At 41.0% G+C, this 17,277-nt stretch overlaps 1 protein-coding gene across 2 annotated transcripts in view; it reads left to right on the top strand.

The window, feature by feature from the left end:
- The window catches only part of ESYT2 (extended synaptotagmin 2), a 362,124-nt gene that overhangs the window by 233,190 nt on the left and 111,657 nt on the right, over positions 1 to 17,277 (top strand). For both annotated transcript variants that reach the window (XM_030198737.1, XM_030198732.1), the window contains exons 10-12: positions 7,730 to 7,806; positions 9,750 to 9,798; positions 13,290 to 13,379. In XM_030198737.1, coding sequence (XP_030054597.1) covers positions 7,730 to 7,806; positions 9,750 to 9,798; positions 13,290 to 13,379 — 216 coding nt within the window. The remainder of the gene's footprint in view (positions 1 to 7,729; positions 7,807 to 9,749; positions 9,799 to 13,289; positions 13,380 to 17,277) is intronic.

Below are 17,277 nucleotides of genomic sequence, written 5' to 3'. Positions count from 1 at the left end.
GAGGCCGGGTCCGTCTCCTTGGAAGAGATATGCAAGGCGGCAACTTGGGCTTCGGCTCATACATTCTCCAAGCATTACCGCTTGACTGTGGCTGCACGGGCGGAGGCCCGGTTTGGAGCTTCAGTGTTGAGGTCAGGGATTTCAATGTCCCGCCCTGGGTGAGTACTGCTTCGGTACATCCCACCAGTCTATGGACTGATCAGCTTGATGATATGGAAGGTAAAATTATGTATCATACCTGATAATTTTCTTTCCATTAATCATAGCTGATCAATCCATAGCCCCTCCCAGATATCTGTACTGTTTTTATTCTGGTTGCATTTCAGGTTCAAGTTTAGTCTTCAGTTACTTCAGAAAGACTTCGTGTTCAAGTTTTTTCACTTGGATTCTTCAAGAGTTAAGACGAGTTTGTGTTACAGTGAGCTGCTGCATTCCTCTCCCCTCCGTTTTACGGGGCTGGATTGAGATTTAAATTCTGCCGGCACTCCCTCCCGCTTCGTGCGGCTGTAGGGCAGCTTTGTACCCCTCCCGCTTCGGCGGTGTTAGGGTCAGTCAGCTCCTCCCGCGGTTGCGGTTGCAGGATAAGCCAGATCCCCCCGCATCGGCGGGTGTGGTGTCCCTCCCCCGCTCCGCGGGGATGAGCTGGACGGATTCCCCTCCCCCACTTGTGTGGGGATGAGCTGGGTTAATTCCCCTCCCCCGTTTCGGCGGTGGTGAGCTGGGCAGAGTGTCCCTTCGTGGGTGTAATTCTCTAAGTGCTGAGTCCTGCGGATGGAGCTTTGATATCGACATACTGAGGAGTTTCCGGCAGCACATGACCACATATAGGGAGGCAAAAGTTTGCTCTCTATCTCCACCTGCTGGTAGATGGACACAACCCACCAGTCTATGGATTGATCAGCTATGATTAATGGAAAGAAAATTATCAGGTATGATACATAATTTTACCATATGTCTCCACTGACTTGTCCATAAACCCAAACTACTATCCCAGTGAACCCCCTCTCCTGCCACACAACAATCCCCACCTAGAACCCCGAATCATCCCGGACCCACCCCAGCATAATTGTTCCTTAGAAGGAACTGGTTACAACTCAACACCCCCCCTTTCACACACCCCCATGCTAACATTACATGAGCACAACCCCTTCCTGCAAACATTCCCCATCATAGAAACCCCCAAAGCCAATAGGCCCTCCCCTCCCAGATTAAAACTTTTAGCCTTCCCCCAAGAATATGAGGGAGCAGTCTCCCAAGTAAAACATAGGGAAACAAATCCTCCCAGAACACAAGTGATAGTGGACCACCCAGCAGCATTAACTAAGAAGATGCCAGACACACTAATAAAATAGTAACAATGAGACCTTTCCAACCAAACACACCCCTTTCTGTATATTCAACATAAAAAAACCCCAACAAAAAACCTTCCCACACTCATCCACAGCAGGCACTCTATCCGGATTTCTGCCTCACCTCACCCTATGCTTAGAATAAACTCCCTGAGCCCATACGCCAAGCCCCCCCTTACCCATCTTCAAATCCTTGCTCAAAGCCCACCACTTCAATGTCGCTTTCGGCACCTAACCATTGTACCTCTATCCAGGAAATCTAGACTGCCTCAATCCTGATTGACTGCACTTTTTGTTTAGATTGTATTATAGCTCCTTTCAGCAGGGACTGCCCTTCTTTGTTAATTGTACAGCGCTGCGCAACCCTGGTAGCGCTTTAGAAATGTTAAATAGTAGTAGTAATAGGATTAAATAGGTCAAGAGATATAGCAAAACACAAGACCCTTCCACCCATGGGTGGCCAGTGCAGCATTAATGGCGTCCCACCAGACTAGGTGTCACAGGAACCACACAGGGAGAGAGCCTTTTGCCTCAAGGAGTTAAAAGTAATCCCCTCCTTGTGAATCACTTTGCCTCTGCCAATTCGAACAGTAGACACCATTTCTAAGTTCAAAGCTCTGTTAAAGGCCCATATTTTCCAGGAGGCATTTGACAGCTGATTTGACCACTTTGGGACTGTGCAGTCGTTCTCCTCGGTGCCTGTTGGGCACTAGCAGTATTGTTTGTTTTTGTTTGTCTTATTTTGTCCTCTACCTCTATATTTCTTTTCTTTTTCTTTTTCTTTCTTTCTATGATTTTATACTTCCATTACAATTGTATTCCTGCTTTTTTGTTTTTTACATCATACACCAATTTGATGGTCTGACCTTAAGCGGATAATCAACTAAGGCAAACCTTGAACCTTAATTGCACCTACTACAGCTAACAACAGTGACAAACATGCTGTTCCAACCATCCACGGACCCCAACAATCTTACAGCTAATTAAGAGAGACAGGTAAGAGATGATCCTCTACACACCTCCAAGGACACTAAGGTCCTCTCAAGGACTGTCACTAACTGTTCCATTTCCAAAAGACATTACACAATGCAAAACCCGCAAGCAAGCCTTCTCTGGAGTAGCCCCCACACTCTGGAATGCACTGCCTGAAAGGCTCCACTTAACACAAGAGTATCTCTACTTCAGGAAACAGGTGAAAGCTTGGCTCTTCAACCAGGCCTTTAATGGAAGATGTAAAGAACTTGCTAGTCTCACACACACAAGGAGTGACACGGACTTCACATACTGCAGCAGGACATGTTTATCCACTCCTACCTTAGCTGAGATAATATTTAACCGTCTCTCTGACCTCATGTGCAACTTTCTTTAGATTAGTCACTTTACTTTCTAACTCCCCTTACTCTCTTACCTATCTATATGTTCCATCTTTGCTTTACCCTTCATTATCAATTAAAATGTTCTATTACGTATTGTATTGACAGTGTAAGCAGTATACTATGCCATACTTTGTATTGTTATTTGAATATTTTTACTGCTGTAATTAATTGCCTATTGCTCCTGTTTGATCTATTCTTACTGCACACTGCCTTGAGTTAATTCCTTCAAAAAGACAGTAAATAAATCCAAATAAATAAGGCCAACCCACCCCCCCCCCCAAAAAAAAAAACCCTGTTACTCACAAACACATCCATAGCGCGCTCACATTTCCATTAATAAATGAATTCAAATATTTTGTTGATCTCAAGTCCCAGCCACTCCAGGGGAGTAGTGTTTGCCCCTCGCATGATCAACTGCAGGCAGTATCCACGATGCTCAATGCCAGAACCAGGCTGCATAATCCAAGGACTGCAGCCCTAAAGAACTGTCCGAAATAATGTCACAGCACAAAGGTGAAGAGCCACACAATGAGTGCTGAGTGGCCTCCCATAGAAGGGAACTGATCAGCTATCTGCTCCTATAACGTAAACAGAGCCTCCAGGCACAGCTATGTCATTTGTGTTCTGGGCTTTCGCCATGCAGCTCCACAGTATTCAGAAGACTTTGAGCCTCCACCACTGAGTCGAAAGTCTTTGTCACTTCCTGATAAGTAATTCACAGTTTGGCAGGATAAAGGAGGGCAAATCAAATCTTTTGAGTCAACTGCTGGGAGCAGATAGTTGCAAAGGCCCATCTTTGTGCTGCCACCTTCGCCAAATAATCCTGAAAACACAGGATCTTGCGGTTCTCATACAAAAGCACCTTGAAATACCTAATAGCCTGCTGAATAGCTGTCTTCTGGGAGAAACTGAGAAGTCTACAGATCACCACCCGTGGTCTGGTAAAAGTGTGCTGGTTGAGGCCAATCTGATGGGCCCTCTCAACTCTTAAGGGGCCAATAGTAGCTGAGAGTTGCAACATTTGAGTCAGCCAGGTCTCCAAAAAGTCCCTGAGGTCTTTATCTATGAGTGCTTCGGATAAACCCATCAGGCGCAGATTATTCCGTCTAGACCTGTTTTCAAGGTATTCTCATTTTTCTTCATAATCTGCAAGCACTTTCTGCGTGCGGGCCTGTTCATCTTCCACTGTTGTCACTCGGTCTTCTAAATCGTTGGTCCGTTGTTGAAAGGCAGCAAAATTGCGACTCAGCTGGTCCATATTACCCTGAAGCTGCTCTAGTTTGGCATCTATAGGGCTCAATCTTTTTTTTTTTTATATATAATTTTTATTGATTCAGCACAACGAGCAGAAACACAAGATATCATATTCGCATCTATTGAATCTCATAACATTAACACAAACATTTAACAGTCAACACCATCATCAAAGGTTTTACATTTATATATCCCCCTCCCCCTGCCCCTTATTCCCCCCCCACTCCCCGCCCCCTATTCCCTTTCTTCCTCCCAATCCTCCATGGCTCTCACAGCTCCTACTCAGGTAATATTATTTAGGATTTTGTTCAAATGTATCCATTCATCTGCTGTCGGGTTAGGGCTCAATCTTTTTACCAAGAATGGACTCCATTGCCCCAGTCACCTCTGCAGCCACCTCCGCAACCCACGCCAAGCTGATAGACAAGCCTGTGGGGCTTGAAGGCGTCGCCATCTTGTCCACAGTAAGCCTGCCTTTATCTCTGTCCTTTTTGAGCAATTTCACACCCATAGACACTAACAAATCGTACCCGCAGCTTGCCCAGAAAGTCCCAAAGACTGTGAGCCAGTTGGATCCGAAATTCGGGAGTCAAAATTCACCAAAAAGAAACAGGGTATGCAAAGAGGTGGCAAGAGCAAAGCAGCTAGCTATCACTCCTGAGCATGGCATCACATGACCCTCTAGACCTTTGTTTTTGATGTGGCACTGCAGTTTAAGGACCTACCAACACTCCCGGGGGAAAATCTAGTACAAGCACAGAAGCTATGAACTGATTCTGGGACTGAGTCTGGGAGCTCTTGTGCTTTCTCCCACTCTTAACTACTCTTCTGGTTCCCCGTTAAAGGCATATGCTTAGTGAACAAACTGGCTCTGGCCTTTTCAGGATAAATATGTGATCAGTTATCATTCTGGGCATCATTCAGCAGAACTACTTGAGTCAACTAATTTCAAGTACTGTGTCAACCAAATTATAGTCTGTTTTTTTTTTTTTTTTTCCTCACAAACATCTGGTCCTGTTCTCATTTAAACAGCAATGTTGGCAAGTAACAGTGAATGATTATTCAGCCTCTCACAATTAAATTTTCACTTATTCATTGTGTTTAAACTTTGGCCAGCCAGTATTTATACTCCACAGCTGGTGCTGCTTTTAAACTCTGCAGCATTTAAAATTATGCTGGGATATTCAGCATGGGCCGCTATCTGGATACCAGTGCCAAATATCCAGGTATTACCGATATTCAGCACTAGTACCCAGATAGCAAAAAGTTTTCCTATTGTTCTAAGTTAAATAAGTAGCTATCATGTTAATTGGGTAACTATCCGGTTATAACCGCTGAATATCAGTAGTACCCAGGTAAACTTCTAGACTGCATTAACACTGTCTGAATAGCAACAAGGCAATTAGTGGTGATTTTCAGCAGCACTACTACTGGAGTAAGTATACACAGGAAATCCAGTACATTAGCATTTTGCTTTAAAAAGGAGACTATGATAAAAGGAGGAAACGGTATGCCTGTACTAGCCTGCCAAGCGTGTGTACTGGTGTCTGGGATCTAGGCAGAGAATCTGGACACACTAACATCAGAGTCTCCGGCTTCTGGGTTTCCCCCCATAAAGTAGTGACGAAATTCCATAGTCACCACTATATAACTCTCATAGGGGCAACTATGATTACTTAAGCTTCTCAAGTCCAGCCCCTGTAAAGGTTGTAGGAGTATATGTGACAATTTAGCATCATAGACGCTCCAGTTCACAAGGGAGACTTGTGACCCACCATCCAACAGAGCTTGGGTAGTCACACCTTAAATTAGAAAGGGACAACAGGCTTAGGTCCCACCAGCCCCTGTGTCATAGATTCTCCTGTACAATCTGTGCAAGGACCCTCAGCCATCACACTGTGATAACCCCTGGTAGCCACTTTTAGGACACATTTACAAGGTTCTAGAGGGAAGAATTCCATGTAGTCTTAGCAGAAGATTGTTGGTGCAGTGACAGCACAGAAATTGAAAAGGGCATCTCGGGTTTCAGGGAAAGACAAAGTTTCAAGTTGGGGCACCATACTGATGGGATGCCATATCATTGCTACCGATGTGATGAGTTTAGTGACAGAGGGGTAGACCTGTGTTCCTGCCCCTCTGCTGTTGGCACAGCACTCTACTTTCATTGCTTACTCACACCATTAGTTCCACTTGCTCCTGTCTTTCCAGGGGCATCATGTCTCTTTTTGGGAAAATTTTTAAAGTTCGTCCCTCTTCTACAAACCATAAATCCCTGGAATGGGGAGTAGAGAAGACCTCTGTAGACAAGAGCGGAGGGGCTCTGAATTAGTCACATCAGCACGTGGAGATGGTATTGGGGATATTAAAAGGGGAAAGGCCTCAGGCAGTTAAGAAAAAATACACATGGCTACATAGCTGAACATTTGGTTAGAGCTGGAGCAGGAAAATGTATATGTGTGTATTTTTCACGTGACATCAATTTCTATTGTGTTCTCTGGGTGCAAAATATTTAATACCAAAACATTTGTGCAGTATTTACTGTTAAGAAGAGTTTTTTTTAAGTAGTAGGAGTCTAAATTGTTTTGTAAATGTAAAATAAAGGAATATTTTAATAAACATATTTGATCTCCATTCTGTCTCCTTTTTCTCTCTTTTGTTCCATGTATTTCTTTCAGCAACTGACAGACCGATGTGGATAAATTTACTTTTGTCCATTGTGAACTCTTAAATTTCTGTGTCCCCCCCCCCCCTTAACCCTGGCCCTAACTGTAAACAGAGCAATTGTCCTTCACCCCCCCCCCAATGCTGCATGCAGCCCCAAGCCTGTCTCACCCTGCAGTAGAATGCAACCTGTTGATGCCCCCCACTGGCCCTGTTTACTTCTCTCATGCTCATACAATGCAAACTGATGGTAAAATGTTTTTTCTCAGTTATTACACAGAAACATAGAAAGTTCCATTAAAAGAGGACTATAAGGTTCATTTTGTCTCATAGCTATAGAAGTTCTATGTTGTTTTCTTGAATTCTTTTATGATTTTGTCTCCACCACCTTCACTGGGAGGCTCTTAAAACAGGGGTGTCCAACCTCGGCCCTTGCCAGGTCAGGTTTTTAGGGTTTCCACAATGAATATGCATGAGATCTATTTGCAAACAGTGGAGGCAGTGCATACAAATAGATCTCATGCCTATTCATTGGGGAAATCCTGAAAACCTGACTGGATCGTGGCCCTCGAAGACCAAGATTGGACACCCCTACTCTTAAATATTTATTTGGATTTAGCTCGCACCTTTTTTCAGTAGCAGCTCAAAATGAGTTATGTTCAGGTACACTAGGTATTTCCTTGTCCCCAGAGAGCTTACAATCCACCATACTTTGTGGAGAAATTTTAAAGTGACTGGCGAGATAGTTAAATATCTGAATTTATATTATGATGATTGGTATATTCGCAGTCTGTTTTTCTGCTAATAAGAAACTAGACAGCATGCAACACTACACTTACATGCAGGGTGCTTTGCTGTGTGTGCTCTTGCTGAGTAGAAGCATGGTTAACATTGTCAAGATGCAGTGAAAATCTACTAGGGGTAGAATAATGCTGAAATCCCACGAAAAAAACTGCAAAAAAAAGAAGACAGTGGGAAGTAGGCCAATGACTCGAGACCAGGACAACAGTCTTGAGTCATCAGCCCACTTCCCACTGTCTCCTTTTTTTAACCTTGTCAAGAGCTATAATTCCTTCATTTCTCTTTTAGGCTTTAGTGTATGACTATCGAGATATGGAGATTAGACTGTATGACGAGGATACAGACAAGGATGACTTTTTGGGAAGGTAATTGCAATTGTAACATTTAACCCTTCTAATATAAAGAGTTGTGGCCTGAAGGATACCAAAATTCGTATCTCCCAATATCATTTTCCACATCTTGATAAAAATATACGTTTTTGAGAAGGCTTGGCTTTCCTTCATTATTGTGCAACATCTCTTCAGATTCTGAGAGACTAGTGTTTTCTTGTCACCATTTACTTCCATGTCTCTTTACAAGAGTGACCATTCTCAGATGTCTGGATCTGTTTTTTTTTGTTTTGTTTTAGATTTAGAAGGGAATTCATCAAGCAGCATTAGGGCCTTAAGTCATGTGATTTGGCCCTTAATGTGACTTAAGCAGCCCTAACGTCGCTTGACAAAACATAACATGGTGATATTTAAGTTGCCTTGGGTTAAATGGTAATGAGATGCAGATACATGTTTTACATCTCATTATTATGCAGATAGCCTAACACAACATGCTATGATAAACCATGTCATGTTAGGGCTCAAAAATCATGGTAACCCCCCCCCCCCCCCCCCCCCCCCCCGCAGATTTTTCTTTGGGTTATTTCATCACCTGGGAGCAACAGGCAGCAAAGCTGCATCCCGATACTCCTGGGACATCTAAAATAGTACGGCTACTGCTAGGGGTCAGATTTCCATATTAGCAGTGTTATTCTTTTAGCATGGGATTCAGCAGCCTGTAGTACTGGGATCCTTAAAGTTGCTGAATCCAGTTGAAAGTCAAGGTGTGGTAAAAGGTGAACTTTCACTCACCTTGTTGAATTCCCACCTTAATTACTTGTCATCCAGATATGTTCTCAAGGTGCATTATATTAAGGTTCATTAGCTATGATGTCCTTGCCCTCTAAGGTTTATAATGTAAGTTTGTACTTGAGGCCGTAGAAGGTGAAGTGACTTGCCTGAAGTCCGTAAGGACCATTGGTGGGAGAAGTGAGATTTGAACTCTGGCTTCCTTGGTTCTTGGCCTACTGCCCTAACCAATGGAATACCCCTCCACTGCTTTCTAAGACTTTGCAGCAATCTCCCATGCACAATTATAAGTCTACAATTGTTTCCAGGTCAGAACAGCATTGAGGGGTGCCCTCCTGGCACCAGAGTAACTCTGAGAAATGATAGCCAAATATGAGTGAAGCCTGACGGGTTGAAGAAAGCAAGCTGCATTTTAAATGTTTAACAGAGTATTTTTCTTTTTTTTTTAAGTAATAAGAACTCCATTTTAAACCTGAAGCATTTTACGCATGCATTGAGTTGTTGTTATTGTATTCTTGATATACCACATTTCTATGTTACAGCCAAAGTGGTTTACATATTATATGTAGGTAATCCCTTGTCCCAAATGGGCTCATATTCTAAGTTTTTGAACCTGGGGCAGTGGAGGGTTGTGAGTTGCCCAAGGTCACAAGGAGCTGCAGAGGGAATCGATCCAAGTACCCCTGGTTCTCAGCCCACTGAACTAACCATTAAGCTACTCCTTTGTCAAATGCTGCCAGACTAAGTGGTATGCTGCATCTGAATTATATAGTATTAAAATGTAAAACTGCAGGAAAGCATTTTTGTCTGTCTATTCTGAAGACAAGATCCAGTCTGTTACTGTTGACAGAACAATTATCAAAATACAATAATATACATAAGCATTTGGGCCCATATGAACCATTCAGAAAATCTTCCTGCCCCACCATATTTTGCTATAGATTGTCTTTTGTTTAGTTCCATATAGTCAAATGGTTGACTGTCTTTTTTCTTGCTAGATGAAATGTAGAAGTAATGGTGCCTTTTGATGTGTTATGTTTTCTTTTTACCCTTTGATCTGAGGAGGGGAATGTTAGCTTCTGGAAACTTCTGAAATGCATTTTGTCTAATTTATATATACGTTTGTGTGTGTTAACCTTTTTCTATGCATTCACCTGAACTAACGTGACAGTTACATAATTTTTTTTTAGCCTGGTAATAGATCTGACTGAGGTGGAGAAAGAGCGTATAGTTGATGAGGTAAGTCTTCCTCTGCAGCTGCTGTGATATCAATTAGTGAGATGGTATTTTATTTTTTAACTCACTCTCCTCCCTAATGTTTTATAATTATTTTGTGCTTCAAAGCAGCCCTGCTCACTAGGGTGTCTAAGGTACGGTTTCCCTTTATCTTGACTCTGTTGCATTGGTTTCCAAATCCCATCAGTGATAACCCGTGACAGGTCTGGTTTTCAGGACATTTAAACACATTTATAGCCCGCTCATCCAACCATCTGAGCGGATTACAAAAAACTCTCATAAAAACAACAAGACACTTAACAAAACAAACGCCCCATCCCCTACCTAATGCAGTTCCCTTTTCACTTCAAGGAAAAGCCTTACAGAACAACACATTTTTCAATTGCTTCTTAAATAAAAATAAAGAAAAAATATGACTCATTGCTGGAGGGGAGAGCATTCCACAAACAAGAGCCAAAAACAACAAAAATCACGAGCCCGAACTTCTTCCAAATGAACTTTGTGGAATGAAGGAAAACCAACAAATCAGATATATAAATAACGTGATAGTTAAAATGCCGAACTAGAAACCAGTAGACCTGGATTCAGATCCTACATCTGCTGCTGACTCAGGCTATGACCTTAGGCATATCATTTTATTGCCCATTCCTTCAGACACTCACATAATTATTAAGCTCTGTGGACTTTGTGAGCCTGTATAAAACAACCTCTATGATTAGGGTTTTTTAATCATGCAGAAGCAATATTAAGGGTTTTTTTTAAAAATATGTTTTAGTTGTAGAACTACCTTAACTGGAACATTAGGTCACTGAATGCCAGACTTAGCAGAAGATTTGATTTGGGAGCTAATGCTTTATGGCTTTTGGTATTTTTTCATGTCCAAAAATAAGGTCATACATTCCATTCATTCAGGGATATAATGTAACCTAATGCAAACTCAGTTTTTAAAAGTTCAACTGTGTTATTGAAATTTCAATATAAAATATATACAGAAATAAAATTCATGTAATACATAAGTACATAAGTATTGCCATACTGGGAAAGGCCAAAGGTCCATCGAACCCAGCATCTTGTTTCCAACAGTGGCCAATCCAGGTCACAAATACCCGACAAGATCCCAAAAATGTACAAAACATTTTATACTGCTTATCCCAGAAATAGTGGATTTTCCCCAAGTCCATTTAATAATGGTCTATGGACTTTTCCTTTAGGAAGCCGTCCAAACCTTTTTTTAAACTCCGCTAAGCTAACCGCCTTTACCACATTCTCTGGCAACGAATTCCAGAGTTTAATTACACGTTGCGTGAAGAAACATTTTCTCCGATTCGTTTTAAATTTACTACATTGTAGCTTCATCGCATGTCCCCTAGTCCTAGTATTTTTGGAAAGCGTGAACAGATGCTTCACATCTACCTGTTCAACTCCAATCATTATTTTATAGACCTCTATCATATCTCCCCTCAGCCGCCTTTTCTCCAAGCTGAAGAGCCCTAGCCGCTTTAGCCTTTCCTCATAGGGAAGTCATCCCATCCCCTTTATCATTTTCGTCGCCCTTCTCTGCACCTTTTCTAATTCCACTATATCTTTTTTGAGATGCGGCAACCAGAATTGAACATATTCGAGGAAAATGTAAAACAGTGCTTCTTTAAGAAAGAATGAGCATAATTTGACTTAAGTACAAATACGAGTTCCATATCTACTTTACAGTTTAATATTCTGTTCTGCTTATCAGCTATAATCATATCATATTTATATGTGAAGAATTAAATCTCACCAATTATATAAGGTAATATGTTAACACAATTTCCAGGTACCCCCTATTATTTAGAGGGCTACAGCTATCGAGATACCAAGCAGTCCTCTGGAGCAGATTTCAGGATTTCCATAGCTCAATATCAAAGAACATACTGACATATAGTCCCAACATCTCACTAATTCTCTTCCTTCTCAGTACCCAGTATTGTCTAATTTGTGAACATTTGGAAACCATGTGTGAAAAACAAACCCATTGGTTTGTTAAAAATCCAACGTGTCATCATGTTTTGTTTCTAATTTTGGTATTCTGACTGGTGTCTAGAGAGCTTCTGTGTAGAATTTAGTAGAATGATTAAGGATGCAATTAGATTTTTTTTTTTAAATTAAAGAAGTCTTTATTAAATAATGAGAGACAATAAATACAAAGAGAGAATCACAACAGCATACGCAAACAATAGTTAACTGCAGTCAAGTACCATAAACCCCCATATAATATCAAATAAAACACAATATAACAACTTCTATATTTTATAGTAATTTATGAAAAAAAAGGGGGGGGAGGAGAAAGGAAAAAATAAAAAAATAGTTTTTTTTTAAACCTGTCTGCCTGCATCTTTCCCCCCATATTTTATGTGTAACCAGCTAGCTGGTATTCATGTAAGAACACAGTTTTGTAAAGGTCTGATACTGTTAAATTTAGATTATGCTCTTGTCACATGGAATCACATATCAGGCAGTTTCTTTTAAGTGAGAAGTCTGTTTTACTATTATCAAAGTTTCTGCATCCAAGTCAGAATTGTGATTTTACCTAGTGGAATCTTCAGGACTAGCTTCCTCTTAAATAAGTTGCAAATGACATGCAAATTAAACTGGGTAGTTTAATAATATGCCTAACTGTGTATATATGAATGCACACACACACATTCAAGGACTGACTGTACAGTGCAAGGACCCTTCTTTCCTCTTGTCAGTAGTTTTCTCAAATATGCTAACTTCTCTTATGTTCAATGCAGACTTTTGGGGAGTAATTTTATAATAAGTTGCCTATAAACCATACAAAAACCACCTATTTTATAGCTGTTTAATAAAGGTCTGTGCGAGCATCTGAAAATAGACTCATGGAAAATAATATTAACAGCTCTATGATGAAACTGGATAGGAGCCTTTATCAAAATTTTGGAACCCTAAGAGACGTGGGAAACCCTTATGGGATTGGACTAGACAAAGTGAACTGGACTAAGTTCTATTTTATGGCAGGTTACTTTTTGCTAGAATCTGTGTGAAATGTGCTTGGAGTTGGTGGGAAGGTGGGGGGGGGGGGGGGGGAGAGATGAATAGAAAGTACCTGGTTATGATGAAATAAATTCTGAAAGTTCATGTAAGCCCTGTTGAAGAGTTACAGTACATACTGTGACTGAAACTAATTTTAGATGTGTTTTGTTGAAAATAAATGTAAAAAAAAAAAAGAATAGGCTTCTAGAATAACAAGTTCTCATGGACAACGTTGTACCTGGTGTGGGGCAGGTGCCACTGTGCACTTGTACTCTATTTGCGTACATATTTTATAAAATAAATGTGTACCTCGCAGCTTCACCCAAACACCACTCCCAGCAGTGCCTATACATGAACTGCGTGAAAGTATACATATTCTTGTCAGCAGCTGCATAATTGCATACTTTATGAAACACATTGTGAGTCCACATATTATGTATTTATATTTTTATGTATTTGATTTTTAGTGGTTTCCATTAGATGGTGCATCTACAGGAAAATTACACTTGAAACTGGAATTGCTTTCACTATTGCCAAGTGCAGATGGACTTGATGAGGTATTATAGCATTGTTTGTTATTTTCACTCTCTAGTCTTTTTCCCCCTACCCTTTCTTAAGCTGTTGCATCAGATGATTTCATGTGCTGATAAGGTTGCATTATCCTTACAGCGTTCAATAGTCCTCCCTCTCCCGGGGAATCTGAGTGCATCACTTCCCTGATGTTCTCAAATGCAACTGTTGGGAAGCCTGAGCCCAGGTCTCCTGTATGGCCATACATACTGCATAGTATTGTTACCAGGCTGTGGAGGAGTCCTGGATAGCATTTCTCTCTAAAATGTATCTTATGCATCCTAATGGCTTGTGAAATAGTGCTGCTCAGAATGTATGGGACATCCAGATTTGGCTCACATTTCCCTCCCCCATTCTTCAATCAAATTTTGTTGGGTTTTCCACAGATGAGCTGTGCACAAGCCCATGAAGGGAAGTTTATGTATGATCGTGGTGGTGTTACCTCTATTGACCTACAGGTAGTACAAAGGGTGCACCGTAGAGTAGGGTCAACAAAGGTCACTCACCTGGGCAAACTGTTTAGAGTAGCACAGTCAGAGACCTCTCTGAAAAGGGTAAGAAGAAAAAACTTGCAGACTGATCATTTGTAGTGCCCAAACGTCTCAACAGTGGCCATTCCAAGTCACTAAGAAATACATATGGCCATCCTAATGCTGAGATCCCTTCCCTGTTGCTCATTCCCAGATGTAAGAGGTGAAGATCTCCAAGATTAAATTCAGCTATCCCCCTTCTCATTCCTCTTTTCTGTAAGCTGAAGAGCCGTAACTTCTAATAAGGAAACTGTTCTATACCCTTTATAATTTTGCTCACTTCACTGTACTTTAATATCATTTATTTTATTTGAAAATTTGTATATACCACTGATCAGCGTTCTCGGTGGTTTCCATTAAAACATAGACAGTGTCATAAGTTAGAGTGCATTCATATAAAAGAAACATCATCTCATTTACTTCATAATACTGTTCCATCCCTATACCCTCAAACTGTATCACTGATTGCAAAACGTCTATCTACTGGCTGCACAGTTAATTTGGAGCGTAGAACAGGGAAGTTCTAGACGTGTAATGATTTTGTACAAATTCTTTGTCATTTTGTAATGTCATGTCCACATCATTGGAACAAAGTATTCAGTTCTTATAATTGGTACAGAATGCTGTAGCCAGATAATTGAGGAAAGCAATGAGCACAAATGTTCTTGTCTAAGTAAAAAGGTTCAAGATTTGCAAGCTCTGATGTTTGAGGAATACTTGGTTATTGCTGCTATTACAGAGATATGGTTCAATGATTCCCATGAATGGCATGTGACTATATCGGGCTATAATCTTTTTAGGAATCATAGGGAGGGTGGAAAAGGTGCAGGAGTAGCACTGTATGTGAAAAATATCATAGTGACTGAAATACAGGGTACCTGGGGATTGAAGAAGCTATATGGATTGTCCTGGAAAGAGAAGATATAGCCTCTATCCACATGGGTGTTATCTACAGACCTCCAGCACAAATGGAGAAGCTGGACAAGGATCTGATCGAGGATATCCATAAGTTTAGTATGAAAGGGAAGACACTGTTGCTGGGAAATTTCAACTTCCCTGATGTGGATTGGAATGTGCAGTTGGCAGAATTAGAAAGAAGCAGAGAGATCATGGATGCCTGTCAAAGTGCTTTGCTCAGGCAAATGATGACCAAACCCACAAGAGAAGGGTTGATGCTGAATCTAGTGCTCACAAACAGTGGAAGTGTTTCCAACGTCCGAGTGGGTGCCCACATAGGCAATAGTGATGATCACACATGGTTTGATTTATGAACAAAAGCGGAGTGCAGACGCACAAAACTCAAAAGTCCAGGATTTTAGACATGATGATTTTGGTAAAATGGGTGAATACCTGAAGATGGAGTTGACGGCATAGAAAGGCATGGTAGAAGTGGAAGCACAGTGGTCCAAGCTGAAAGCCGCTACAAATGTGGCAACAGATCTTTATATAAAGAAAGTAAACAAAAACAAGAGAAGCAGGAAACCTATGTGGTTTTCCAAACAAGTGTCCAAAAAAATAAGGAAAAAAGAGCTGTCTTCAAGAAATACAGAAGAGGATCATGGAAAATATTACTGGATTAAACTCAAAGAAGCAAAGAGGGAAATATGGCTAGGGAATGCAAAGGCAGAAGAAAAAAATGGGTAAAGATGTAAAAAGAGATAAGACCTTTTCCAGATATATTGGGGAAAGGAGAAAAGCTAGGAATGGAATTGTAAGACTGAAAGATTCTGAAAACAGCGATCACTCTCCACATAGCTATTTTCAGAGAGTGGAGAGTGATCAGGATAAAGTGAATGTACTAAACAAATACTTCTCTTTAGTGTTCACAGAAGAAAATCCTGGAGAAGGACCACAGTCTGCTGCCAAGGGGTATATCTGGGAATGTAGTGGATTTTTGCACTATTCACTGAAGAATGTGTTTATAAACAACTTGAAAATCTGAAAGTGAACAAAGATATAGGACCGAATGGGATACATCCCAGGATACTGAGGGAGTTCAGAGAAATCCTGGCAGGACCTCTTAAGGATTCAGAGACTGGAGAAGTTCCTCAGGATTAGAGACAAACTGATGCCCCTCTTCATAAATGCGGGGAAAGAGAAGAAGTGGGAAACAGGCTGGTAAGGCTCACGTTGGTGGTAGGAAAAATAATGGAGTTGCTGCTGAAGCAAAAGAGTTAACTTTCTAAAATCCAACGGGTTGCAGGATCTGAGGCAACATGACAAACGAATCTGATATCTTTGACTGGGTGACAAAGAACTGGATAAAGAACATACACTAGATGTAGTCTACTTGGATTTCAGCAAAACCTTTTATACTGTTCCTCATAGAAGACTCGTGAATAAGCCGAGAGGGCTGAACTTAGAACCCAAAGTGGTGAATTGGATTGGAAACTGGTTGACCAACAGGCGATAAGAGGGTGGTGGTAAATGGAATCCATTTGGAAGAAAGGAAGGTGAGTAGTGGAGCACCTTAGGGGTTAGTACAGAATCCGATTCTGTTTAATATATTTGTGAGAGACATTGCTGAAGGATTAGAGGGAAAAGTTTGCCTTTTTGCAGATGATATGAAAATAGCCAATAGAGTGGATATCCCAGAGGAACAGCTTATCTGGAAATTTGTGTGCTCAACAGAGCACTGCCATTTAGCACACCAGTTTCCAGATAAGTTGTCCTTTATGTAAAAAAATGTTTTGTTTGAAAAGGTAAGAAAGGGAAGAAAGGACACAATAGAACCAAATACCAAGATAACAGGCAAATAATAAAAATTAACACAACCAGGTCCCAAACTGAACCTTACCGACCAATCCAAATGGGATACGTAAACGCCAGATCAGTAGTAAATAAAACAGAAATTATAACAGATTGGATTACCACAGATAATCTTGACCTCCTATTCATCACTAAAACCTGGATTCATGACCTTAAAGACCCCATAATCTTAGATTTATGCACACCAGGATACAAAATTACCCACTGGACAAGAAACGGAAAAAGAGGAGGAGGAATAGCCATAATATACAAATCTGAGTTCACCATCACAACCACAGCCGAATCCATCCTGCCACAACTTGAAATCGCCTCGGTAAGAATTAATCACCCTAATTTGCAGGAACACCTTAACGCAGTCCTGCTCTACAGACCGCCAGGCAACTGGCTAGACTCCCAAATACACTTCATGGACTTTATCTCAATCACTTGTCTCACCGCAAATCTTATCATAATAGGAGATATCAATCTGCACCTTGAATATCACAACTCAACAAGTACCCAAGAATGTGAAGAGTTCCTACAATTATGGGATCTTCACAGGACTAATATGCAGCCGACTCACATCAAAGGACACACACTTGACATT

This window comes from Microcaecilia unicolor, chromosome 1 (assembly GCF_901765095.1).
Source record: "Microcaecilia unicolor chromosome 1, aMicUni1.1, whole genome shotgun sequence".
In the NCBI taxonomy this organism is placed as follows: Eukaryota; Metazoa; Chordata; class Amphibia; order Gymnophiona; family Siphonopidae; genus Microcaecilia; species Microcaecilia unicolor.
This window is presented reverse-complemented; position numbering and strand designations above follow the sequence as displayed.